Raw genomic sequence first — 27,012 nt, forward strand, 5'->3', positions numbered from 1 at the left:
CGGGAGGTGTAGATGGAGTCAATGGATGGGAGGCAGGTTTGTGTGATGGACTGGGCAGTGTTCACGACTCTCTGAAGTTTCTTGTGTTCCAGGGCCGAGCAGCTGCCATACCAGGCTGTGATGCAGCCCGATAGGATGCTTTCTATGGTGCATCTGTAAAAGTTGGTAAGGGTTAATGCGGACATGCCGAATTTCCTTAGTTTCCTGAGGAAGTACAGGTGCTGTTGTGCTTTCTTGGTGGTAGCGTCGACGTGGGTGGACCAGGACAGATTTCTGGAGATGTGCACCCCTAGGAATTTGAAACTGCTAACAATGTCCACCTCGGCCCTGTTGATGCTGACAGGGGTGTATACAGTACTTTGCTTCCTGAAGTAGTCAATGACCAGCTCTTTAGTTTTGCTGGCAATGAGGGAGAGATTGTTGTCACTACACCACTCCACTAGGTTCTCTATCTCCCTCCTGTATTCTGACTCGTTATTCGAGATCCGGCCCACTATGGTCGTATCATCAGCAAACTTGTAGATGGAGTTGGAACCAAGTTTTGCCACGCAGTCGTGTGTGTACAGGGTGTAGAGTAGGGGGCTAAGTACGCAGCCTTGCGAGGCCCAGGTGTTGAGGACTATTGTGGAGGAGGTGTTGTTGTTCATTCTTACTGATTGTGGTCTGTTGGTCAGAAAATCGAGGATCCAGTTGCAGAGTGGGGAGCCAAGACCTAGGTTTTGGAGCTTTGATATGAGCTTGGCTAGGATTATGGTGTTGAAGGCGGAGCTGTAGTCAATAAATAGGAGTCTGATGTAGGAGTCCTTGTTTTTGAGATGCTCTGGGGATGAGTGTAGGGCCAGGGAAATGGCATCTGATGTGGACCGGTCGCAACCAGGATAACCTGGATGACCAGGATAAACCTGGCAATTATATGTCTGGAGCTAGGAAAGGTATGAGAATATGGGAGAATATTAACAGCTACATGGACAAACATGAATTCATAGGGCAGAGCCAGCACAGGTTTATTAAGAGAAAATTGTGTTTTACTTTCTAGTCTGATATCTTTGATGATGGTGGATGATGGCATTACAGTTGACGTTGTGCATAGGGATTTTTCAAAGGCCACAAAAAATGCCACAAAGAGGTGTATTAGTAAAAGTGAAACCTGTGGAGTTAAATGGGCAATAGCAGATGCATTGTTGAAAAAAGGAGACATTCTATCTACCCTGAGGGCAATGCCTCGAGCAATCAGAGTCGACTCGCTCAGTTTGGATCTGAACAAAGGTGGGCAGATTATCCATGCTGCATTCCCCATGGCAACGCCTCCACCAACGAGAGTCCACTTGGCAACCAATCAGCAATCCCTTCCAATGCAGTATAGGTTGTTGTTCCTCTGTTACAGTTTGGTAATTTCTTGCAAACTATCCTGAGCAGTGCAAGATGAAAAGCTTAGACAGCATGTCTCTCTTTTCAGCAAGACTCAAGTTCCGCACTACTGAATGACTGTTAATAGTAGCATAGATTTAAAATTAGCAGAAGGATAGAACACATAGAGTTGTGGTGAATGATGGGGTTGGTAGGGGGTGAGAGGAGGGAAGGGGGGAGGCGGTGAAGGAAATATACAGTGGTGTTCCCCAGGTCGGACCACAGTTGTGCATGATATACATTATTGACTTGAAATTGGAGGCACCAGGCACAATTTTGAAATTCGCAGCCGACACAAAACTTGCAAGCACAATTAACAATTGATGCGACCATCAATTCGCACGAGACGTTGAGTAGAAGTGAACAGTGATTTTAATCAGCTCGGACTGTGCCTGCCTGCGACTGCTCTGTACTGAGTGCCGCCTACAGGCTGCAGATCTATATACCTCCCCCAAGGGGGCGGAGCCATAGGCAGAGCCCACAAGGGTATCAACACAACACAACAATGGTGAATGCTAGCAGTAATACATTCACCACAACAGTGAGAAAGATCGTAATAGATTTCAAGAAAACAGGGAGAGGCTGGTGAAATGGCTGGATACAAAGCTGTTGAAATTCAATGCATACAAAAGTAAGGCGATGTATCTTGATCAGAAGAATGTGAATTATCAACTGAATTGTCCAATTTTAAAGTGTATGGAAGAAGAGGGGTGACCTTGGCGAGAGGAGGGGGGGGGGGGGGGGGGGGGTTCAAAGGCCTTTTAAGGTGGAGTGACAAGTTACCAAAGCAGTTAATAATGGTTACAAGAAAGGGCGGCACTGGGGTGCAGTGGTCAGCACTGCTGTTTTACAGCAGCGAGGACCCGGTTTGATCCCGACACCGGGTCACTGCCCGTGTGGAGTTTGCACATTCTCCTTGTGTCTGCGTGGGTCTCACCCCCACAACCCAAAAAAATGTGCAGGGTAGGTGAATTTGCCATGCTAAATTGCCCTTTAATTGGAGAAATTTTCAAAAAAATAGTGGTTACAAGAGCAGGTCAGAGGCTGGGTAATCTGTGGTGACTGGCTAACATCCTGACTTGCCAAAGTCCACCGCATGCACAGAGGAGCGACTAATACAATGAAATTCTCGTCCCTTGCCTGGGTTGGCAAATCATGCAAGACACTCACCTTGATCCAGAACACAGTGACCTGCTTAACTGACACGCCGTATACTAGCTAACCATCAAATTGATCTACAACCAGTGTATCATGGCTGCAATTCTTCCTGCCTACAAGATACACTGAAGCAGCCTACCTTGATGTATTTGGCGGCTCCTCCCAAGTACACAACCTTCAACGCCTAAAAGGACAAGGTTACCTACGTGTGGAAACACCATCATCGCACAACAATCATATGCCATCGTGACCTGGACACATCTCAGCACTCTGTCATCACCGGGTCAGAATTTTGTGGAACTCCCTTCACCACATGGTAGGCAGCAGTTCAAGATTAACATCCACAACCACCTCCTGTAGGCAAATTAGGGATGTGCAATAAATTTGTGCCTTGATTGTGAGGTCAGCATCCTACGAATTGCCACGCATCGCAAGATATGAGTCAAGCCTTGAAAAATCTTTCCAAAAACGGAGGTTGACTCATTTGCCACGTAGAAAATGTGAACAAACTGTGTTAGTTTAGGCAGTCGCCATTGTGAAATGTGAAGAAATCAGTCCACCGATAATTCTGATTCAATCAATGTGACATGCCTTTAACCAGATCAAAACGATTTAAAAATCTGTCAAATTTGTTAATTTCAGCATCCAACTCAAATAGTTCATTGAATTCATTGTGAGTCACTTTGGCTGTGGCATCATTGGAACGGTCCCACACTGGAGCACATCTGACGCTTTAATTTTCAGAATCATCTCTCCACAACAAATAATCCTTGGCATCCATTGAATTGGACATCCTGCATTTTTTGAATAATCTGTCGACAGTTTGTGCTTTAATTGCAAACCCTCTGGTACCAACCACTACTTGTGGGTCACCACAACCACTGAAGAATTTAGAACAGTGCAGACCCAACTCCTGATTAGCTTTACAATGTCCAGATATCCAGAGGGGGCTAAAAACAGGCATTTATTTCCCTCATTTGGATACGTAACAATCTGGCACCAGTTTAGGGTGGCCTGCCAAGGAACAATTTCTACCATGTTAATTTTGTTCTAAAGAACTTATAGGAGGTAGATTAGGAAATGGTTTTGGATAAGTTCCTGCTATGGCTTTGCTTCAATAGTTGCTCAAAATGCAGATCTGTGTCTTCAACCTGTGTGGTATTGATTATGGTGAATCATCAGATGAAATGTAGAAAGTGTGACATCTGGAATCTGAAAGGAAATATATGTGTGTAAATATACACATTATATGTATATAATAGAATCATAGAATCCCTACAGTGCAGAAGGAGGCCGTTCGGCCCATTGAGTCTGCGCCAACCCTCTGAAAGAGCACTCTACCTAGGCCCACGCCCCGACCCTAACCCCGTAACCCAGTAACACCACCTTTCAACACTAAGAGGTGATTTATCATGGCCAAGCCACCTAACCTGCACATCTTTGGACTGTGGGAGGAAATGGGAGCACCCGGAGGCAGCCCACACAGAAATGGGGGACCATGCAAACGCCACACAGACAGTCACCCAAGGCTGGAATTGAACCCGAGTCCCTGGCACTATGAGGCAGCAGTGCTAACCACTGTGCTACCATGCTGCCCATGGTGGCAATGTATATTCAATATGTATAAAATAACAAAATATGAGGTGAGCATTCTCTTGAATGACTGCTATCTTCTGGCTTTTTATAAGGATGCCAAACTATAAGATTTCTTAATTGTAGTTTCACTTTCAACATGTGTCATTGTTCAGGTGAATATGGGGGTAGAAGCTCACCACAGATAATCACTCCTTGCAACATAAATTTGAACGTGCTGAAGCGAAAGCCCCTGGGAGGGCTGAGACATCTTCAGACAAATTGACAGTTTTTTTTAAAGTAGAGGTGTACCTACTTTAAATTGTCTTAACTGTGAACGAGGAGTGTTGGGTAAGAAGCCAAGCTCAAAAGTTTGGAATTCTCTTCACTGGAACAGATGTGTTTAAAATGGAACCGTGTAGAGACCTATTAAATTATGAGAATAAATCTAGGGAAAGATTGTTTCTGCTGGTTGCTGAATTGATAATGTTGCCGATTTAGGATTATCATTGGAACCACAAAAGGGGAATTTGCAAGGTATTTTCACACCATAGTCATGGGTTTGCGTTTCGCAAGTGGCTACAGATGCAGAGACCAAAATGTTCTTTAAATTTAGAGTACCCAATTCATTTTTTTTCCAATTAAGGAACAATTTAGTGTAGCCAATCCACCTAGCTTGCACATCTTTTGGGTTGTGGGGGCGAAACCCACGCAAACACGGGTAGAATGTGCAAACTCCACACGGATTGTGACCCAGAGCCGGGATCAAACCTGGGACCTTGGCAGCATGAAGCCACAGTGCTAACCCACTGCACCACTGTGCAGCTGACCAAAGTGTTCTTAACGGAACTGAATAGATATTTGGAAAGAAAGAATATACAAGGTTGCAGAGAAAAGTCTTGAAAACTGGATTAGAGTAGATAACTCCAATTGAAGAGCTAACACTGACCTAACAAACAATGACTGAATGGTCTTTGGAGGGGAAAATGGATAAGGACCGAAAACAGGCAAAGGGAAGCAGACCCACTTGTTGTGATGCAGGTAGCATGCAAACTTTGGGCTGAAAATCTACATATTATTAGCACGCAGTCCAGCACTAATTATGCTGCTGAGTAGCTGCATGCAAAGCTAGCACCACTGAAAGCTAGCTTACCCTAGTTCAATACAGCTTGCAGCTTTTAAAGGGAATTAAGCTGAATTCTACCTAAAGTAGATGCTGAAACTGGTTACACACATCATTCTAAGAGTGAAAATGACACAACAGGGTAGAGGGCTCCAATGTTCTCTGATGCAGCAGTGGAGGGCTGGGTCAGAAAATGTACAGAGGGGAAATGCCCTCCATCCAGAGGGAGCCAGGCAGACACGCAGAAGGAAGTGACAGCAGGGAGCCATTGCTATCAACACAAGCAGTCTAGTGCTGAGGACCTGGATGCAGTGCAGGAAGAAGTTGAATGACCTTACATTTAAAGTCAAGGTCAGTGAATATATCTTCAAATGCTATGTCCTTACAAATGAACCATTGGCCTCACAGACTACTCCATTCACTATCCCTATTTTGCTTAACTAACATAACAAGCATGACTCATACTTCACATTCAAAGCTTCACCTCACCCTCAGATTCTTATCTCTGTTGCAATCTTCACACCCACGTCTCACCTCTTGAGCACCTTGCCAGTTATTGAGCTGTAACAGGCACAGTACCCAAAGGCACTGCACCCAAAAGCACTTCACCCAAAAGCACTGTGCCACACTCACTGACAAACTTTTAGGATATGGTGGCACACATTAGCAGGCAGCAATAGCTAACTGGAGGCTGCCAGTCCTTACCCCCATGGAACAGAAGTGTTTGAACAAAGAACAAAGAAAATTACAGCACAGGAACAGGCCCTTCGGCCCTCCCAGCCTGCGCCGATCCAGATCCTTTATCTAAACCTGTCTCCTATTTTCCAAGGTCTACTTCCCTCTGTTGCCGCCCGTTCATATACCTGTCTAGGTGCCTCTTAAATGATGCTATCATGCCCGCCTCTACCACCTCCGTTGGTAAAGCGTTCCAGGCACCCACCACCCTCTGCGTAAAAAACTTTCCACGCACATCTCCCTTAAACTTTCCCCCTCTCACTTTGAAATCGTGACCCCTTGTAACTGACACCCCCACTCTTGGAAAAAGCTTGTTGCCATCCACCCTGTCCATATCTCTCATAATTTTGTAGACCTCAATCAGGTCCCCCCTCAACCTCCGTCTTTCCAATGAAAACAATCCTAATCTACTCAACCTTTCTTCATTAGTTTCTTCATTAGTTTGGTCACAGCTGAGGCCATGGGCAGGAAAGGGACTGAAACTCTAAAAGATGCCAGTATGTCCCTGCCTAATCCACCTTCTCATTTGCACCTTCCCCATCATTCCTTAATCACTATGATTTACAAACTGCATGGTATAAGTATGCACCTTTTTTGCTCCCTTGGCCCTTGCTACAACCCTACCCTTCTTTTAAATATCCAGGAACTGTCAACTGACGGGTCAGCAATGCAGGAGTGAACGAGAGTGCCAAAAGAGGCAGGATGCTGGTGGTGAAGAAACACTGCAACTCAGTCTCACACCGGCTGCCAACTCCTCAGAAACTGACACAGCACATTATTTAGAGGATAGCTGAGAGGCCATTGCTGCATGTGGTGATTCACTGGATATGAGTGTGTGAGTGACAGGCAGCCAAGGCAGAGGGAAAGGGTCACACAGATTCCAGCTACCTGGAGGGTGAGCTGTACATGGGTTCTGCTCCAGAGGACTTACGGCTGGCATGATGGCACAGTGGTTAGCACTGCTGCCTCAGAGCTTCAGGGTTCCAGTTTCAAACTCCGGCTTGGGTCACTGTCTATGCACGTTCTCCCCGTGTCTGTTTGGGTTTCCTCCGGGTGCTCTCGTTTCCTCCCACAGTCCAAAGATGTGCAGGTTAGGTGGATTGGCAATTCTAAATTGCCCCTTAGTGTCCAAAAGGTTAGGTGGGGTCACTGGGTTACAGGGAGAGTGAAGGCATGGGTTTAAGTAGGATGCCCTTTCCAAAGGGCGGTGCAGACTCAATTGGCCAAATTGCCTCCTTCTGCACTGCAATTCTATGATCATCTACGACTCAGATTAATAATGATAATAATCTTTATTAGTGTTGATGAGGATTTAAATGGGGTGAGGTACAGAAAATGCTGATAAAATGGCAGATTGAAATTTCTGATGCTTTGGGAGGCCTGCCAGAAAATCTATGATCACTGTCAAGGAGCATGGAGGAGTCGGCACTAGATTGGCTTTATGTAGGCCTTGAAGCCCAAATTTTACAGCAGAAAAGTGGTAACTAATTCCAGGAGAAAAATTTAGCCTCAACTATGATAGAGCATCTGATGGCTAATGTCTCAGCTTCCCTTGGAACATCAACAGAAGCCACCCAATATTTCAGTGCTGCTGTGCACATTCAGACCCAGGTCATCAAATCCCAGCTTGATATCCTGCAGACTAAAAATGCTGTCATCACAGCTTTGCAGAGACCACTGCTTGAATAGATTACTGGGATTGCTCAGGCACTATCTGGGAGCGTGTCTGTGGAGCAAAACCTTGCTTTTTTTCTTTCACGATGATGATATTCATTCTCCCACCACTGCCACTTACTGTATCCTCTCAGCCATCCAGCTCAGACAACTGCCATCTGCATGTTGAAGTGGTGCAGTCCAAAGCTAGGCCTTTTAGTGTCATATTGCTTGGAGTAATCCTACAAGGCAATCTGCACCCTCCTGTACTTCGAGGAAGCATGATAAAGCCAGGGCGATAGCACCATGTGGGAACACTGGAAGAAACAAAGGTATGTGCAAGACAGGCATTTAGAGAATGCGTAAGGGTGATTTATTTGCTTTTTGTATGGAATATTGGATGGTTTGTTTGACAAAGCTAGTTTGGAATGGTTGTTTTGTTGTGGCTCTTATTTCAACATTGTGGTTAAGAGACTGTTGTCATCAATGAAGGAAAATGAAAGTAGGTTTTTGCTGGTGGTCAGGGAGTTGGGGTTGTGTTTAAAGGCACCATAAGTAGATAAGCCAGTCAAGGACTGCCCAACCAGAAAGGGTTGTCTTCTCCCTTCCTCTTCATCCTCACCCCTTCCCTCTCTTTGGCTGTTGGACGTATCTTTGCTGGCAAGATCTGCACCCTCACGATTGTGAAGTTATGTATGAGACAGCAGACTAAGACGTATTGTGAAGCACACTCTGGCAAGAACCATGGGGCTTTTTCACAGCAGTCCAGGCAGCTAAACTGCTGCGTGGCTACTACAATATTCTGCCTGGTGACATTTTACCATGGTTCTCATTGCCAGAGTGATGTGGTTGGGTCATGCACAGGAGTCATGAGCCAGGTGGCCAGCGATGGTTCTTACCATCCATCAGTCACCCTTAGGTTTGATATGTGACTGAAATACTGAGGGAGTAGTGCACCCATGCAGGGTAAAGGCATAATGGCTGCCAGGATATTGGGCAATCACCTGAATGATTTACCGAGCATGGTCATGCACCAGTTACATTTAGAAAGTGAAAATCTTTGTCAGCATTTAGGCCTGATGCCTAAAACTCCATACACCATAGTCCAGCTCAAATGCAGTATGTCAACTTCTCTTTGGTCAGAAAGATAATAATCTATCCCCTTTCGTGCCTTAAAGGTTGGGATTTTACCTGGTCATGGGACCCTCATACCCAACCCATCTGGGGTGCAAGTCTCACCTCCAAGAGTTGCTGATGTAGCCAGCAGCTCTCTGCAGGCATTCCTGAATGCCGAAGAGCCATGGATTTGGAGATCCCGGTACATCTGGGGTTCATACGGGCCAGGCTGGCTTGAGTGAAGGGCCCTGGTCAGGAGGGGAACTCACAGAGGAGGATACTACCATTGGGGAGTGCAAGACACTGGCTTCTGCTGGCTGCACAATGTGTTTCTTCCGGGTGCTCCAATTTCCTGCCACAGTCCAAAGATGTGCAGGTTAGGTGGATTGGTCATGATAAATTGCAGCTTATGTCCAGGGTTGTGCAGTTTAGGTTACTGGGATAGGGCAGGGTGGGCAGGGGCCTGGACCTGGGTGGAGTGCTCTTTTGGAGGGTTGATACAAACTTGATGGGCCAAATGGCCTCCTTCTGCACTGTAGGGATTCTGTGACTTAAGGACCTCAGTAGGCCCGAGACAGGGCAGGTTGTAAAATACCAGTGACGTGGGTAGGTGGCAGATATGGCACCAGATTTTACTCTCCACTCCACCTCCAGGCTGCCAGCTAGCTCCCTGAGGTGCCATAAAGTTCCACCCAAAGTGTGGCAGTCTGCAGTAGTGGCCATTGAACTGGGCCCATTCGGGATGCCACATGCTGCAGTCAGGAAGGATCCAGACATGAAGAAGTTCCATGGCCACAGTCACCTTCACAGCCACTGGTAATGCCACACTTGTCTTTCTTTGAGGCTTCAGGTCTGTTTGCATCTCCTTTTTGAAATAGAGATGGGTCACACACTCCTCCTGGAAGACTTGAGTAGGCACAACTTCCTGCTGACATTCCTTCTCCCCATTCTCCTCCTACCTCTGCAAGCTTTTCTTCTTTTTTGCTGCCTCTGCTCTATCACACTTTGTTGCCACAGGCGAAAAATGGACGGCAACTACTGCACCCATGACTTGGAGCAAGTGATCTGACCAGAATCTTTAAAGTCAGAATGAAGACACTGTTCACATGCAGCACCAATCTTGTCAACTTCACTAACTTTAAACAGCAGTAGAAAGTGCACAGCACATCCACACATTCAGAGAGTGCCAATTGAAACAAATCAGCATCTAACCTGAAATTATTTGATGACCTGTTTATAATGTGCCGGTCAGGGGGTCTGCTGTGTCTGTTTAATTGAGGGAATGAACAGAAGTGTTGAGTGTAGTGATCTCTGTATATGTCAATACAGGATTAGTTAATATGCAGTGAGTCCAGTCAGATGATCACGAGAGGGCAACACTAACAGGGAGTATATAAGCAAGCTCAAGCAGTTTTCCCGCTCTTCTCTTCGTGTGTATTGTAGCTAGAGGATAGAATTGTGACCAGCTCAGAGTGCAGAGTATTATATTCATTGTCAATTTAATTCACTCTTAGTTAATTCAACTACTAGTCAAAGTATTAAAGTAAAGAACTCACAAGTATATTATTTTGTTACTCAATAAATAATTTGTCATCAACTGGAAGATTTAAGAGTGTTTATCATCAAGTTAAGTATAACTCGGCAAGACAAATGAGTAGCATATATATTACACCCCTTTAATATAACATTGAGGTCAAAAATGGCAATGCAGACATCAAATCAGTGTTACTTGTTGAATGGCGTCACACTCTGCTTGCTGTGCACATTTCCGGTGCATTCTCTTAACGCCAATACTACTGACCTCACCAAAAATATGTCAACCACAGTCTGCTTCGAAAATGTGTGTGCGTAATTCAGGTGCCTTAGTCATGTCACAACAACACACAAGTGCTGAAACTTTGGATATTATGGAGCCAGATTCTGTGGCTTCTGATTCAACAACTCCAGGTTTGTGCTGTTCACATTGGAGTGCAAGGCCCATTGTAAAGCTTCCTGGTGGGGCATTTTCCTTTGAATGCTGCTCCCCACTTATGGATGTAATAGTGAACACTGAGGAGCTGCTGGTGCTCCCGAATCAAAATAAATGATCCTTTTACTGATTAAGCATATCTTTGTAACAGTAATTGAATTTCAGTTTATGGGAGTTAATTAGCCCAGTTGGTTGGATGGCTGGTTTGTGATGTGGTGAGATGCCAACAGTATGTGCTCAATTCCCACACCGACGGAGGTTATCCATGAAGGCCCGTTCTGCCCAACCTTGCCCCTTGCCTGAGGTGTGGCGACCCTTGGGTTAAATTACCACCAGCCAGCTCTCTCTCTCAAAAGAGAGCAGTCTTTGGTCCTCAGGGACTATGGCGACTTTCATTATTCAAATTTCAATCTGTTCCATTCAAGATATTTTTCTAATTACCTTCATAATCCAAACAAATCACCGAGTGGATATTGAGTGGTTTCTTTTGTGAGTATTGAATACCCTCTAATGACCTTTGCCTCTCAAACTCAAGACTTAATTAAAGTTCATTTTCGATTTCAGTAAATCTCTTCCCTGTGTCACTGCTTTCCTTTTATGTTTAGTTCGAATTCTCCAACTGTTTGACCACCTATGGATATGACATGAATAATTCAGGAATACATTGTGGAGTTGTAGGAATGTGCAATGAAAGTGTACTTTAGATTTGAGGCTGTGCTTGATTTTCTATTTCAACATTTTAGTATAAGTGGTTTGTCAGCTGCGACCTTACTGTCTGTTTTTCAATTTTAGCCTGGAGCTAAGTAATAAAGAAAACATCTCCATTGATAAATCTTCTTGAGTGGATGACCGCATCAGTACTTGGTGTGTTTGTAATACAAAATATCTGACAAGAGGAGGCATGGTGGCACTGCTGGCTCACAGCATCAGGGACCCAGGTGATTGTGCAGAGTTTGTACATTTGAGTTTGTACATTCTCCCCGTGTCTGCATGGGCATCCTTTGGGTGCTCCTGTTTCCTCCCACAGTCCAAAGATGTACAAGCTAGGTGGATTGGCCATGATCCATGCATGTGGTTACAGGGATCGGGTGGGGGAGCGGGTCTAGGTAAAGTATTCTTTCAAAGGGTCAGTGCTGACCCGATGGGCCAAATGGCCTTCTTCTGCACTTTGGCTTTTTTGAAGAACTGCAGGCAAACTGAGGTTTGGGACTGAGCATCACTATTGTTGCTACCAACAGTTCTGCTCTATGGCATGTGCCTCTTCCTCTTTTGTGTGCAGTCATTAAATTGTACAGTAATATTTGGCTTTCAAAATAAAATCCCAAATGCTTTTATTTGGATCTTATTAATGAAAAAACTCTGATTTTTCCGCTTGGTACAATGACCATTAATTCCCTATTTACCCCCCAAAAGGAAAAGCTGGAAATTTACAATCAACCCAATTTAAAAACACTAATACAATGGTTTTCAGACATGGGTATGCAATCCATCCAGGTGAAGTGAGAATGGAGAGCTGGTGAGAGTCCCACGTTGCCTTATTTGGGGAAGGCCCACTGATATTAGGTGCTTCTCAGGCAGCTAAATAGTTAGCAGTAGTCCTTTGCAGGATCAAGGATACTGCGGGAAGAAATCCCGCCACCTGAGAGATGTCCAACCAATTAAAGGCTGGCAGGTGTCCCTAATGGCATTGTCAGTGGAAATGGTGATAGCTTCTGGCAATGCACACAAGGAGAGGCGATAGGTGAGCGAGGATGGGATGGGGGTGCAGGTGCATGAGTTAAGTATCAGAACCAGGGTCAGGAGGTCTTAAGCAAGGGCAGGGTGTGGCTCTCAGTGCACATTCCCCGCAGTTTCCAATTCTATTTCCTTCGATCAGGTTATTGAGGACAAATGAAGGAACACTGACAGCCACACTACCACCATCTACTGCGGGAGCTCACAAGGAAACATGACAGGGTTTGTTTTTTGGGCTTCTTACGTGGTAATTGCCCGCCCACAGCTAGTTGATTAGCAGTAGAGGCAGGATGAGGGCCTTTGAAGGCTGTGCTCCAGGCTTCTCACACCAGAGTTAAAGTGGAATCATAGAATCATAGAATTTACAGTGCAGAAGGAGGCCATTCGGCCTTTCGAGTCTGCACCGGCCCTTGGAAAGAGCACCCCACTTAAGCCCACATTACCAACCTATCCCCGTAACCCAGTAACCCCACCTAATCTTTTTGGACACTGAGGGCAATTTATCACGGCCAATCCACCTAACCTGCACATCTTTGAACTGTGGGTGGAAACCAGAGCAACCGGAGGAAACCCACGCACACACGGGCTGAACGTGTAGACTCCGCACAGACAGTGACCAAAGCCAGGAATCGAACCTGGGACGCTGGAGCTGTGAAGCAACTGTGCTAACCACTGTGCCACCATGCTGCCCATGAAAGATGGCAGAGGCCACATGAGTCAGTGTCCCACCCAATTAAGTGTCCCCTCTACCTCCAAACCTGCCTGGTGGGCAGAGCATTAATTAACCCATTGTTTCATAACCCCCCGCCGGGTCGGAGAATCCCTGGGGGCCGGCGCGAATACCGCCCCGCCGCCCCGACGCCAGCTGTCGTATTCTCTGGTGCCAGTTTTCGTGTGGGGGCGGAGTTCACGCCACGCCGGTCCGGGGCCGTTGGCAGCACCCACCCCCGCCTGCAATTCTCCAGGCCCCGATGGGACGAGCAGCCGTCCGTTTTTTGCCAGTCCTGCCGGCGTGGGTTAGACATGGTCCTACACGGCGAGACCTGGCAGGTAAGTCGGCTGGGGTGGTCCTCGGGGTCCGACCCCGGGGAGGGCCCCCACGGTGGCCTGGCCCGGGATTGGGGCACACCAAACTGCGGGCGGGCCTGTGCCATGGGGGCACTCCTTCCTTCCGCCCGGGCCCCTGTAGGGCTCCGCCATGGCCGGCGTGCAGAAGACAACCCCCTGCGCATGCGTCAGAGCACGCCGGCGAAACCGCGCAGGCGCGAGATCACGCAGCCCTTCGCCACATGAGCGAACTCGCACTGACCCTTCGCTGCCGGTTGGAGCAGCGGCAACCCCTCCGGGGTCCACCTAGCCCCCGGAAGTGCGGAGAATTTTGCACTTTCGGGGGCTGTTGACGCTGGAGTGGTTGGCGCCGGTTCTCTCGCCGGGGTGGGGACTTCGTCCCCGGAAAGGAGAATCCCGGCCAGTCTGTCCCATGATTCTTTGCTCTCCATCTTTGTTCAGATTGCAAACACAAAGTAAAAGCCTCCATTTTCAAACAATAGTATGGAATATGATTAGATTGATTTAAAAAGGGGCGTTGTTTTATTTTAACTCTTAATTTTGACTCCCAAGCTTTTCTGAAAGTTTTCTTTTAAAATTTTAGCCTTTAAACATGTATTCTCAATTCTTGCATTGGTGTGAACCTCTGTGTTTCCAGCCAGCCTATTAACTAATCGGACCTCCTGATATGTCCCACAATGCTGTGCCTCTCTTCTCCCCAAAGTTTTGAAGAGAGGCTGGCCAAGCTCCTTGATCATAATCAATCCACCGGTGTCTGTTGGTGATGGTAGCCTCTTGCTCCATTAAACCCAACACCATCCAATTGTGGAATGATGCAGGCAGATACTCAGCTTAGTTCCTGTGTGCATCCTGCCTGTGGTAATCAGGTAGGTATCTCCCATATGTCTCAATCCTATATGTCTCAATATCGTCATCTCTCATTCTTCTAAACTCACCAGTCTTTTCACAGGAGTGGCATAAATCAAAATAATCAGCAAACCACATAAGACAATGTCAGGGCAAGAGCTTGGGCAAAAGGGTAGGCATAAAGGAGTGCCTTAATAATAATAGTAATAACCTTTATTGTCACAAGTAGGCATACATTAACACTGCAATGAAGTTACTGTGAAAAGCCCCTAGTCGCCACATTCTGGCATCTGTTCGGGTACACTGAGGGACAATTCAGAATATCCAATTCACCTAACAGCACATCTTTCAGGACTTGTGGGAGGAAACCGGAGCACCCGGAGGAAACCCACGCAGACACGGGGAGAACGTGCAGACTCCACACAGATAGTGGCCCAAGCCGGGAATCGAACCTAGGACACTGGAGCTGTGAAGCAACAGTGCTACCCACTGTGCTATCGTGCTGCCCACTTAAAGGAGGAAAGTTAGGTCGAAAGTTGGAGAGGTTTAGAGAGGGAATACCAAGCCAAGGGACTTGGCAGCTAAAAGAAGGAAAACAAAGGTGAAGCGATTAAAATTATTGATGATCAGAAAGCCAAGAATGAGGTGAGCACAGATAATTCAGAGATTTGTGGGCCTGGAGGAGTTTGCAGAGGTAGAGAGAGGTGAGACCTTGGAGGGGTTTGAAGACAAATTTTAATACCAAGGTGTGGCTTGACCAGGAGTCAATGCAGGTCAGTGAGCGAGGTTGTGACTTGGGCATGGGCAGCGGGTGTGTGGAAGACCTGACATTATGGATGCTGAGAACTGTTTCCCCTTGTGCAAGAGACCAGAACCAAAAGACGCAGTTTAAAAATAAGGGGGGCGCGATTCTCCGCTCCCAAGCCGGGTGGGAGAATCACGGGAGTGCAGCTCTGGCACCCCCCGTGATTCTCCCACCCCCCCTAAAATGCTCGGAGAATCGCGGGCCGTCGTTTTTCACGGCGACCCGCCATTCTCCGAACCGGATGGGCCGAGCAGCCTGCCGTTCCCGACCGGTTCACGGCAGTGGCAACCACACCTGGTCGCTGCCGGTGTGAACATGGCGCCAAAAGCTGTTTTGTGGCTTCTGGGGGGCGGAGAGGGGAGTGAGCACCACGACCGTGCTCGGGAGGGGACTGGCCCGCGATCGGTGCCCACCGATCGTCGGGCCGGCGTCTCAAAGGGACGCACTCTTTCCCCTCTGCCGCCCCGCAAGATCAAGCCGCCATGTCTTGCGGGGCAGTGGAGGGGAAGACGGCAACCGCGCATGCGCGGGTTTCAGCCATCAGCCGTCGTGACGTCAGCCGCGCATGCGCGGGTTGGAGCTGGCCAACCTGCGCATGCGCGGCTGACGTCATTAGGCGTGCCGGCCGCGTCATTCTCGGCGCGCCGGTCCTTGACGCCAGCGACAAGGCCCCGCGGCCGAGATTTACGGCACGGCCCTCCTAGCCCACAAGGGGGGGGGGGGGGGGAGAGAGAGAATAGGGGGCAAGGAGCAACCTCCAACGCCGTCCTGAACCTCTCCGGGTTTCACGCCGGTGTCGGGCCTTGCGGAGAATTCCTCCCGGGATCTTTCATTTAAGATGGAGAAAAGGAGTATTTTCTTCACTCAAGAGGGCCGAGTCTGTTGAATCCCCTTCTCCAGAGAACAGTGGTGGCAGCGTCACCAAATATCTTTAAGGCAGAGGTAGATATATTCTTGATTATCAAGGGAGTCATAAAATATAAAGGGTAGGCAGGAATGAGACTTTGAGGCCACAATCAGATTATTGAATAGCACAGTAGATTTCAGAGGACAAACTGATGCTCCTAATTCATATGTATGTATGAAGTGTAGAATGTGTTAAAACAGCTAGGATTGCGTTGGGATTGTCAAGTCATAGGTAGTAAACGCATGATTAAGAGTTTCAACCGCAGATGAGCTGGGATAGGCACCCACAACTAATTTACATTGCCCTCCTATTGCTAGCAGACCATTGCTGAAAAATAGAAAAAGGTTGCTGCAGTTGTGGGAGAAAAGCTAGTGCTGCTGAAAAAGTAGGTGCCTGTCTCCTGCGGATAGTTGGACAGAGATAACTAAATGAAGTCCCATGAAAAAATCAACTAAACTTCCGGAATGATTCAGTTGGATATACTGTACAATTGTTCCTTCCAAAAAAATATTTGCAGTTTGACAATGTTTTGACACAAAATCAGTATAAAGCCTGAAAATCTGAAACAAAAACAGAAAATACTGGACAATCTCAACAGGTCTGACAGCATCTGTGGAGAGAAAAGCGAGCTAACGTTTCGCGTCTGGATGAAGCTCTGACAAAGATTGATCCAGACTCGAATCGTTAGCTCCCTTTCCTCTCCACAGATGCTGTCAGACCTGCTGAAATTGCCCAGTATTTTCTGCTTTTGTTTCAGATTCCAACATCCGCAGTTATTTGCTTTTTTTCTGAAAATCTGAAGTCCTGTTTATTTAGTGCATATAATCACATTCCCGAAGAATAGATTTTTCTTTGGTATTTACATTGAAGTTTTACATTGAAGAACATCCAGCAGATGGTGGGCCTCACTACCTCAATACAGTCAAGAGCTCAGTAGCTAACCATGTCAGTTTAACACATCTCACAAGCTGGTAGAAACCACTGACCTCTGATGTTGCACCCAGCCCAAATCTTGCTATGTGGGAGATCCCCGAAACGGCATTTGCATCAAGCCCAAATCAGTTTCCGATTCCCCTGGCCTGCTCCAGCTGACGTGATGAGGATCTCACCCAAAAGGGTTGAGAAGCTGATCACAACACATTTGTATTAATTTTAATCTCTCATTAGTATCATCTCTACCCTTACTTGCAGGGTGCCTAAGGGGGTGCTTCAGGTGAGGTGGGGGTCGCAGGGGCGCATGCTGGGGTGGAGGGGTTCAGTTCGGGGGTCAGGGATGGGATGGATGTCGTGTGGCAGGCCTTCTCTCTGCAGCTTTGAAAATCTTTAAACTCTGCCAGAATGTCAATTTCAAAGAGCTGTCAGAGGAAGTTAAAGTCTTCCCTTTAATAATAATAATTGCTTTTTGTCACAAGTAGGCTTCAATGAAGTTACTGTGAAAGGCCCCTTTAATGTGTTGGAGACCATGCCAATTTCACAGATCTATCAGATGAAGGTAAACATCTTCCCTCTGATGCATTGGAAACCTTTGAAGTGCTTTTTCATATTCAATGTCATGCTCCTGTCACTTTTCCAAGCCTCTAGGCTTTTAAAGAAGCCTAAAAGCTTTGAACAGCATTGTTTACAATCAATTTCACGGCCCATTACCTTTTACAAGCCTCTTGATTGGCTAGGCTATTTCAAAGGACGGTTTGCCTTGTTTGTTTTTAGAGCTGTTCGCGGTCCATTGATTCTGTAGTGCTTCCTCTATTGAGCAGACATTGCTTCTAACCATAGTTTCTTTCTGCTGGGGTTTTCTCTGTTCTGAAGTCCTTCCGAGAAAGGCCAGGTGACCAGTCTGACTGTTTTTTTGTTCATAGTGGGTCTTTTTCAACTTCCTATGGCGGAAAAAACATTCCCATACGGGAGGTTATTTTCAGCCATTGAAGAAGCTGGCACAGCTCAGAAACTAAAGTCCAAGGGTTCCTCAATGAAGAACTTGTTGTAGACACTGTGTAATTCTCTGGCTAAACGTTATGACCACTCTTGGGGAATTTGGAGGCCTTTGGAGCCCTCGGGTAATCAGGGATAGGTAGACACTGTCAGTTTACAACTGTCAAGGTGCTAGGAGGCAGTGCCAAGTTGGCATTGCCAAGGATGGGGCCTGAAGGGGGCAGGGCATTTGGTTCCCCCTTAGGAGAGTGTCTCTCTCTTGTGGTGGGGGGGGGAATGGGGCAATGATTCCCATGACATGAGGAGAGGGGGTAGGTCACTCTCATGCCTGCATGGTGTAGTGGGTCGATGGGGGGCTACCCGATCATATAGTGTCATTTAGTGCTGGTGGGAGGAGTTTACCCCTCAGTGGTGAAGTGTTTGGGATGGTCCACTTGTCTGTAGAGGATTGAAATTACTTTGGGGGTGGGAAGACCCCTGTCACTTTACTCTGAGATTGGGGCCCTCTTTAAAAAGGGTGCCCTGATCTCTGCTGAACTGGACCTGCTGACGTGTTTACTAGGGGGCAGTTCCAGGGTACTGCTGGGGAGGGCTTCCCCTGAGGAGGTCCATGGGGGGTGGTTCCTTGTGTCCATGGGGTTGGGAGGGTGGGGTGTTCCCTGTATCGAAGGGAAGGAATTCCCAATGTGAGTTGTGGGGGGTTGAGGGTTCCTGTGTGTGTGTGTGGGGGGGGGGGGGGGGGGGGGCGTGGTGGGGGGAGGTATCGTGTCTGTGGGTGGAATCATTGGTTTTATTTTTAGTGCTGTTAGAATTGGGTGTCCTACAATTGATTGATTGATATTCAGTGTCACATGTACCGAAGTACAGTGAAAAGTATTTTTCTGCGGCCAAGGGAACATACACAGTATATACATAGTAGACAAAAAGAATAATCGACATAATTGACAAATGGTACATCAACAAACAGTGATTGAACAAGGGTCAAACAAAGCAATACATGAGCAAGAGAATTATATATAAAGTGGAAAAGAGTTTTAGTAGGTCAGAACAGTGAAATGAGATAAAAGATAAGGGTCTGGTTGAGAGAGCTCACAGAGAGTCGCCATGCTCTGGCGCCATCTTGATTTCTCAAAAGATTCAGGTCAGGAATGTGATGGAATACTCTCCATTTGCCTGGTTGAGTGCAGCTTTAACAACACTCAAAAGGTTCGGCACCATCCAAGACAAAGCTACTCTCTTGATTTGCACACCATCCACCTTTAACATCTGCCCCCTCCATCACCCATGCAAGTGGCAGCAGTGTGTACCATCTTTTAAATGCATTGCAGCAACACATCAAGGCTCCTTCAATAGCAGTCTCCAACTCGCATCCTCTACCACCCAGAAGGACAAGGGTGGAAGATGCATGTGAACACCATTACCTGCAAGGTCCCCTCCAAGACACAGTAATTATTTTATCGTTTGCACAATATTTCAGTTCAGGATCATTGTGCGTCTAACTTGGATAGGCCTATATATGATACAGAGCAAACTTGTTACAATTCTGTTTTAAAATCTTACTTAGCTACATTATCGGACTAAATATCTGAAACAGTGTTGTACCTAGTTGTTAAGTGAATGGTGTGCAAGCAAATTAAGGAGCAAGTTCATCCTCCATGAATGTCAATGGTAATCCAATGGCTGAGAAACCGTGGGTCAGATTCTCCACCTCACGACGCGAGGGATCAGCGATCGGCCAGAGAATTGGGCATCCAGCCAAATTCAGAGTCCTTGCCTGCTGCCAATTCATGCGCCATGCTCCAGTCCCTTCCTGGTGGCGACAATGAGGTTAATGCCCATGCCGGTGGCGGCAGGCAAAACTGGCATTTGCATGCATTTAAATGTGATTCGTGAGTTTGACACATTATTCTCTGCCCTTCCGTGATGCCCCGCCCCTCTCAGGCGGAGATCCCGTGTGTGTGAATTCGTACAAGTATTTACAAATGTGGACTGGGCACCATGGCTGTGAATGCTAAAAAAACACTGGAAAAATATTGAAAACTGCCGGGATTGCTGGATGGCAGCCCGTGCCGGGGGCAGTAATGGGTAGTGACCTGGTGCCAAGTCTGTGGACCTGGGGTGTTCCCCTCCGGATCAGGGTGGCCTGGCGCAGGCCAACACTGCTGCAGTCTGCCTTTTAAAAGCACCCCTTTTGTGCTACTTACAGTGCTGGGTGCTGTCTGTGTCCTTTAAATACTTAGAATGCCGCTGGTCATCTGGGAGCCCACCCAGGCTGCCCCCCGGACACCTTCATACCCCAGTTGTATCATCAAGGGCCAAGACAGTCAGGATCCCTCCGGGTGTTGGCACTCCTCAGAAGCGCTGCCCCATTGCAGAGGAAGTCGGGGACCAGCAGAGCTCACCTCGACCAGAGGACACCTGCACAGCAGCCTTTGGAACCCTCCCTGCTTCTCTGTCCCTCTCGGGGCAGAGGACTCACCAGTGAACCCCACCCCTCCTGATCACCAGCTGTCTCCTGCTGGTGAGACTGGCATCGCTGGCTGCCTCTGCCACCACCTTCCAGGCAGTGTTCTGGAGGGCAGGCTTGAATCTGCGGTCCATGCCAGGGAAGTGGATGTCCCTCATTGGCATGGAGCTGTGGGCTACACCTTGGACTCCCGACTTCAGGGGCAAGTCTTTTCTGAGCCATCTTGGTGGTTACAGTGAGTGTGCGGTAAGTGGAGCGCTTAAAAACAGCTTCAGCTGCCAGGCTCTTTGGCTCTACCTCCGGGCCTAGCGGTTAGAATGCCCTTTGAGCCAGGATTTGCTCTGAATTCCCACCAGCAGAGTGCTGGCCCATTAGCATGTCCTGAATTGTTCCACAAATAGTGCCCCCAATGGGAATTCAAACTACACAACCTTTCAGTCCCAGCGTCAACACTTAGGGGTGAGATCTAGCCAAATTGGAACAGAGTCCCTTGTCGAGTGCATTTAGCAATGTGTTTCCCGGTGCTCGCAGGACTGCAAAACATCACACTATCTATTGGAACTTTGTTGCAATCTGGGGCCTTAGCGGGGAATGCCCTGCTGAGGCTGCACTTGGTCCCGTTTCCTGCACTGAGGAGCTCCGCTTGCCGGAACCCCTAGTGCAGGAAGAGATAAGGACGCCATTTCTAAATGGCACCCCGATATCTCGACCCGACCGAACCCCAGACAAAGCCCCAACTCACCTATAACGGGGCCTTCAGGGCCCTCCGTACCCACAACGGCCACGTAAGCTACAATCCCCGGATCCAATCCCTCGAATGGGAAAAATGCCAGTCTGGCACCTTGGCTGGCAATGCCCAGGTGGAAAATGTGTATTTGTCCACTTTGACAGGAAGAAATAGAAAAGGGAGAGATATTGTAAAACACTGATGTACAGAGAGGGAACTGGATACCTGGTAGGTGCATCACAAATAAGTTAGTATGGACATAAATCAAGTGATCAAGAAGGCAAGTCGATTCTTGGCATTTATTGCAAGGGGAATGGAATCTAAAGGAGGGAAATATTACTGCAGCTGTACAGGTCCATTTGGTGGACTGTACAGTTTTGGTCCTTATTTTTAAAAACTGGTATAATTGCATTTGAAGAATGTGGTTAACCACTGTTACATCTATATTAGGTGATGTAAGGTAGGACCTGTACTACAGGTTCGCTGGTAGCCCCTGCCTGTTGGCTCCGCCCAGGATGAGGAGTATACATATGCGTGTCCTCTATTCAGCTGCCATTTCACCAGCTGCTGTAGGAGGCCACGCATCTTACTGCAATAAAGCCGCAGTTGTACCCAATCTGAGTCTTTGTACAATTGGTCATGCATCAAAGCAGTTCCAAGAAGATGCACTTGATTAATTCTTGGGATGAAGTGCTTATCTTATGAAGAAAAGTTGAATAGTTTGGCCGCCACCCATTAGAGTTTTGAAGACTGAGGATTGATCTTATTGAAATGCATAACATGCTGAGTGTATTTTACAGGGTGGATGACAGGAAAATGTTTACTCTTGTGGGGGAGACGAGAACTAGGGGACACCGTCTAAAAGTAAGAAGGTTCCCATTTATGATAGGGATGAGTGGATTTTTTTTATCTCGCTCAGGGGATTGTTAGTCTGTGGAACTCTTTTCCCCGGAAAATGGTGGAGGCAGAATCATTACATTTATTTAAGGCTGAGTTAGATAGGTTTTTAATAAGCAAGGGTTCTGGATGGCAGGCAGGAAAGTGGCGTTGAGGTGACAATCTGATCAGCCATGATCCTATCAAATGGCAGAGCAGGCTCAGTGGACTGAATGGACTCTCCCTGCTCCGAAGTCCTCTGTTATTATGTGAACCTTAGTTACACCTTATTCAACAAATGCAACTTTTTCCAGGGTTTTCAGAGCAAAAGACTAGAAGATCTCACCAATTCATGACTGTAATGGACTGTAACGGAGCACTCTGTACTGAACTTAAAAAGCATACCTTTTGGAGGAGCATTGACTCATTAACAGCAATTTCTAGATTTCCATCTTGTTCTGTGCATGCCAAACACCTAGAATCACTGTCAGTCTCAGATGACGAAGGTGGACCGCAGATTCCGGCCATTACAAACAGAAAGCTTTGCTTTCAGCATAAGCACTAACGTTAGTTAAGTTTTGAATTATTTTCTGCCTTAATATGCATATTTTTAAAGTACCAACAGTGTTCAGATATGCTTTAGATTTATTAAGTACTTCAGTGTCAAACAAAATTTGAAAATAAACTGCATCCCCGTTGCTAGTCAGCTGTGATGAACTGCTAGGTATGAAAATTATTTGTTTACTTTTTTAGGCCAAATGAAGCGCACCAGGCATGTGCTACAAAAGGCCCATGGAGAAGGAAGACCTTGTTTCTCCCAACTATCTCAACACCGACCTTGCCTTATTAAGCCATGTTATAGCTGGGTGTTTGGTGAATGGTCTGCATGCAAAGTGGAGGTAAGATTATCATTTTATTATAGCTTGTCTTGAGATTGCAAAATTACTTTGCGCAGGTTCATATGACTGCAGTCTTTGAAGAATACAAATCGTGGCTGACAAGAGGAAGGATACTAACAATTAAAGGGACAATGAGACTTTTTTTTGCTCACTTAGCTGAAGTTATCCCTTTCCTTGCAGACATCACACCACTTGATGTCTTCCTGTTGTGAGAGGCATGGGTTGAAGCTAACTCCATGCCTGGACTGGCAGGAGATTAAATTTGTACGAGGCAAAACTCTGTTTTCCAGTTGTATCTTCTCACATTCTTTCCAAAATGGATTGCTTCATATCTGCTTTTCATTTCTCTTGCAATCAATAAACAGCTTGATGTAACCTTGAGATGAAACCGTTTTCTTTAATGAGGCAAGAACCCAACCTTGAACTGAAGCCAAAAAACTCTTTTGATGGATAAAGGAGGATGCCCAAATGTGGAGTGTGGTGGCATAGCTAAGGTACAACCAGGTTAAACCACACACAGTTAACATTCTCCAACACGTGATTATCTATTTTACATCAGGTTTTACATTGCTGAAGCAGATGGAAATGTAGATGTACTAAAAATTGGAACAATTGTCAGAGATAAGTGTCAAAAAATAACTCATTTTGAAAGAATGGGCGAAGCTCAATGCACTGGGTCCCTGATGGTGTATTCCTTGGCTGTTGGAAGATATCAGAGTGGAGATAGAAAAATTCTGGCCGCAATTTCACAATCCTCCTGCAATTTAAAATTTGAACTGTTTGAGTAATTTTTTATTTGAGTTACTTCCGGAATATATATTCTTGCTAATTAGTACAGGAAACCTACATTTCCTTGATTTGTTTTTAAAATTAATGTGATTGACTGAAAGCACAGGTAGATAACATCATAAAACTTTCTGTTGCATTCTGGGTTTGGCAAATTGCTGCATGGAGTAGAAGAAACAATGGTAAAGACATTACATGATTTTTTTTATTTTTACATGTGATGTGGGAATCAGTGGCTGGGCTAGAATTTCTTGCCCATCCCTAATTGCCCTTGAACTGAGTTGCTTGCTTGGACATTTCAGAGGGCATTTAAGAAGCAACCACGTTGCTAGGGTCTGGAATCACATGTAGGCCAGACCAGGTAACACTGGCAAATTTCCTTCCCAAAAGGACATGGATTTTCATTCCAGATTTTTATTGAATTCAAATTTCATCATCTGCCAGAGTGGGAATGGAACCCAGGTCCCCAGAGCATTATGGATTACTAGGCCAGTGACTCTATCATTATGCCACCACATCACCACAGATGAGAAGCAGATGCTGGGGCCAAAAGCAGGAATAATGAAGGCCGAAAGAAGGAAGATCCTGGCTGACCCCACGGCTCAGTGATGACCCCTTGCATGTTCTCTTCCAGGCTACTCAAGGAAGGTAGAATATCTTCTTCCCGACGTCTCAAAGGAGGAGGTCTTCCTGTCTAACCAAGCCAGCCTGGATGGAGAACATAGAGGAGGTCAGTGACCATGGGCTTGTCCGGAGAGCCTGGGTGGCTCCACACGTGCATCAGTGACCTTCTCCACTCCACAAGGTTGAGTAGCTCACACTACGTTCCCCAAGGGGAATTATTGGGGAGAAGCAGCCAACCATATTAGTGGGAATGGGGCGAGGCTGCAACATCCTCTGTGAAAGGAGCTCAGTCAAGGGTGCAAGTCTCCCAGTCACCTTGTAATGTCACGTCAGAGTGATTGAGTACCAATGCTTTTGAGTGGCCCCAAAGTAAAGCGCTATGGTGCCACCTATTGGGCGTTTGCCTTACTATCCTGCTCATCTAAGGATTCCTCATGCTCCACTGTATCGTCACTTGCCAGGGCCTCATCACTTTGCAACACCAGGTTGTGCAGAGAACAGCAGACCACTACAATCTGGGAGACACTTTCTGAGGCACATTGAAGTTCTCCACCAGAATCTCATCTTCCTTCAGGAGATCTATGGTCTGTTAAATGGTTGGTAGGGTTTGCCTTGTGGCTGGTGCTGTATTTCTCATGTGTTTTTGTCCAAGGTTATCGGCAGTCATTTCTTTAATGGGTATTTCTTTCATACAAACCCTACAGTGCAGAAGGAAGCCAATAGGCCCATTGAAACTGCACCGAACCTCCAAAGGACCACCCTACCAGGCCCAATCGTCCGCCCAATCCCCGTAACCCCAACTAACCTTTGGACACTTGGGGCAATTTAGAATGGGAGGAAAGTGGAGGAAACCTACACAGACACAGGGAGAAAGTGCAAACTTCGCACAGACTCACCCAAGGCTGGAATTGAGCCAAGGTCTCTGCTGCTGTGAGGCAGCAGTGCTAACCACTATGCCACCATGCCGTCCTAATAGCAAGAAGCCATGTGGGGTAAGTGAAAAGCTTAGGCATCTGGAAATCCATGGCTGGCCTCTGGATACAATGAAATGGAATCCCTTCCTGTTAAGGAAGGTGACTAGGCTGCCTGTGGGAACAACACAAATATACATCCCTCAAAGCTACCTTTGTTTTTCTAAATATTTTCAACTTGATTTGACTTTGATCCAGAGGATCTACAATGCAGATGAGCATAATGCATTGTAACAAAGCTCATAGGTCTTCTAAATTGAGTTTCTGCCCAAACATATATCTTCACTAATTTGAACATATTTTCTTGGTTTGTTTTTAAAAACAGCACAATTTTACTTGACTAGGCAATCAATAAGATATCCTGAACCAACTTAGAATTTTAGCCATTTGGTAGGCACTTTCTGCTTTAACATCAAAATAGTGAAAGACATTTTGGCTGATAATCAACTGGAACAACATTAAAAGACTCTCATTGACTCTATCTACACCTCCTGCTGCCTGGGGAAAGCGGGCAGCATTATCAAAGACCCCTCCCACCCAGCTTACTCACTCTTCTAACTTCTTCCATCGGGCAGGAGATACAAAAGTCTGAGACCACACACCAACAGATTCAAAAAACAGCCTCTTCCCTGCTGTTACCAGACTCTTAAATCACCCTGTTATGGACTGATCTGGTGTATTTTATGTTTGCTCTATGTATTTTCTTTTCATGTACAGAATGATCTGTCTGAGCTGCACGCAGAACAATACTTTTCACTGTACCTCGGTACATGTGACAATAAACAAATCCAATCCAATTTGTTGAAACCATCAGGTTCCAAATCCTGACCCAGCAATGAGCAACCCTTCTTGTTGTGCATTGCATTGAGATTGGAGATAACTTCTCGAAAGAGTTTTCAGCCTTTAGATAAATATTTGGCTGCACATTGAAAAACAAAGATTGGTAAACCCTTCAAACTGGGGAAATCACTCTCAAAACATCTACTCTTTGAAGAGGATTCCAGGTTGTAGCCCCTGATCGTTTTTCATTCTGCATTAAAAGTCGTTCATCACCGACAGCTCCAATGTGTAAAACACTCGGGTGGATGGAATGTGAAATTTCCTTTATTGAGATTTTTTTAAAGCTAACATACTTTGGAAATTAAAGCTCTGAAGGGTGTGGGTATTTCAATGGATTTATCTGCATTCAAAACTGAGGGGATCAGGCCGGTGCTAGACGTGATTCCCACTGCATACACACTTGGTTGGATAAGCTTCATAGTTTACCATCGGAGATCGCACGTTAAGTGCTGAATTTTACGGGCCACCCCTGGGTGGGAAAGTAGGCAGATGGACCAGTACATAAGGATGCCATGCTGTCGGTAGCATGCCTGAGCCACTCCCATTACCATTTACAAGCAATGTGGGTGGCACCAGGACAGTCACCTGCCCATGGCCCAATGAGGTACTTAAATGGGCAGTTAATATCCAATTAAGTGCCTTATCCTGCCAATTGTTTTGTTTTAACAGGGAGTGCACAGGCTGATACTCAACATGCAGTCGGACACATTTAACTATTAGCCAGCTAAGAGGGAGAGGAATGCGCCTCTAGTCATGTCCCCAGTGCCAATCAGTGGTTACTCCCCATAGTTTTATCTCCT

General features: G+C 46.5%; 1 protein-coding gene across 5 annotated transcripts in view; it reads left to right on the plus strand.

Moving 5' to 3' along the window:
- thsd7ba (thrombospondin, type I, domain containing 7Ba) overlaps positions 1 to 27,012 on the plus strand; it is a 1,373,128-nt gene that overhangs the window by 1,208,096 nt on the left and 138,020 nt on the right. For all 5 annotated transcript variants that reach the window (XM_038789927.1, XM_038789926.1, XM_038789930.1 and 2 more), the window contains one exon: positions 22,846 to 22,991. In XM_038789927.1, the coding sequence (XP_038645855.1) occupies positions 22,846 to 22,991 (146 nt within the window). The remainder of the gene's footprint in view (positions 1 to 22,845; positions 22,992 to 27,012) is intronic.

The sequence above is a fragment of the Scyliorhinus canicula genome, chromosome 2, assembly GCF_902713615.1.
Source record: "Scyliorhinus canicula chromosome 2, sScyCan1.1, whole genome shotgun sequence".
In the NCBI taxonomy this organism is placed as follows: Eukaryota; Metazoa; Chordata; class Chondrichthyes; order Carcharhiniformes; family Scyliorhinidae; genus Scyliorhinus; species Scyliorhinus canicula.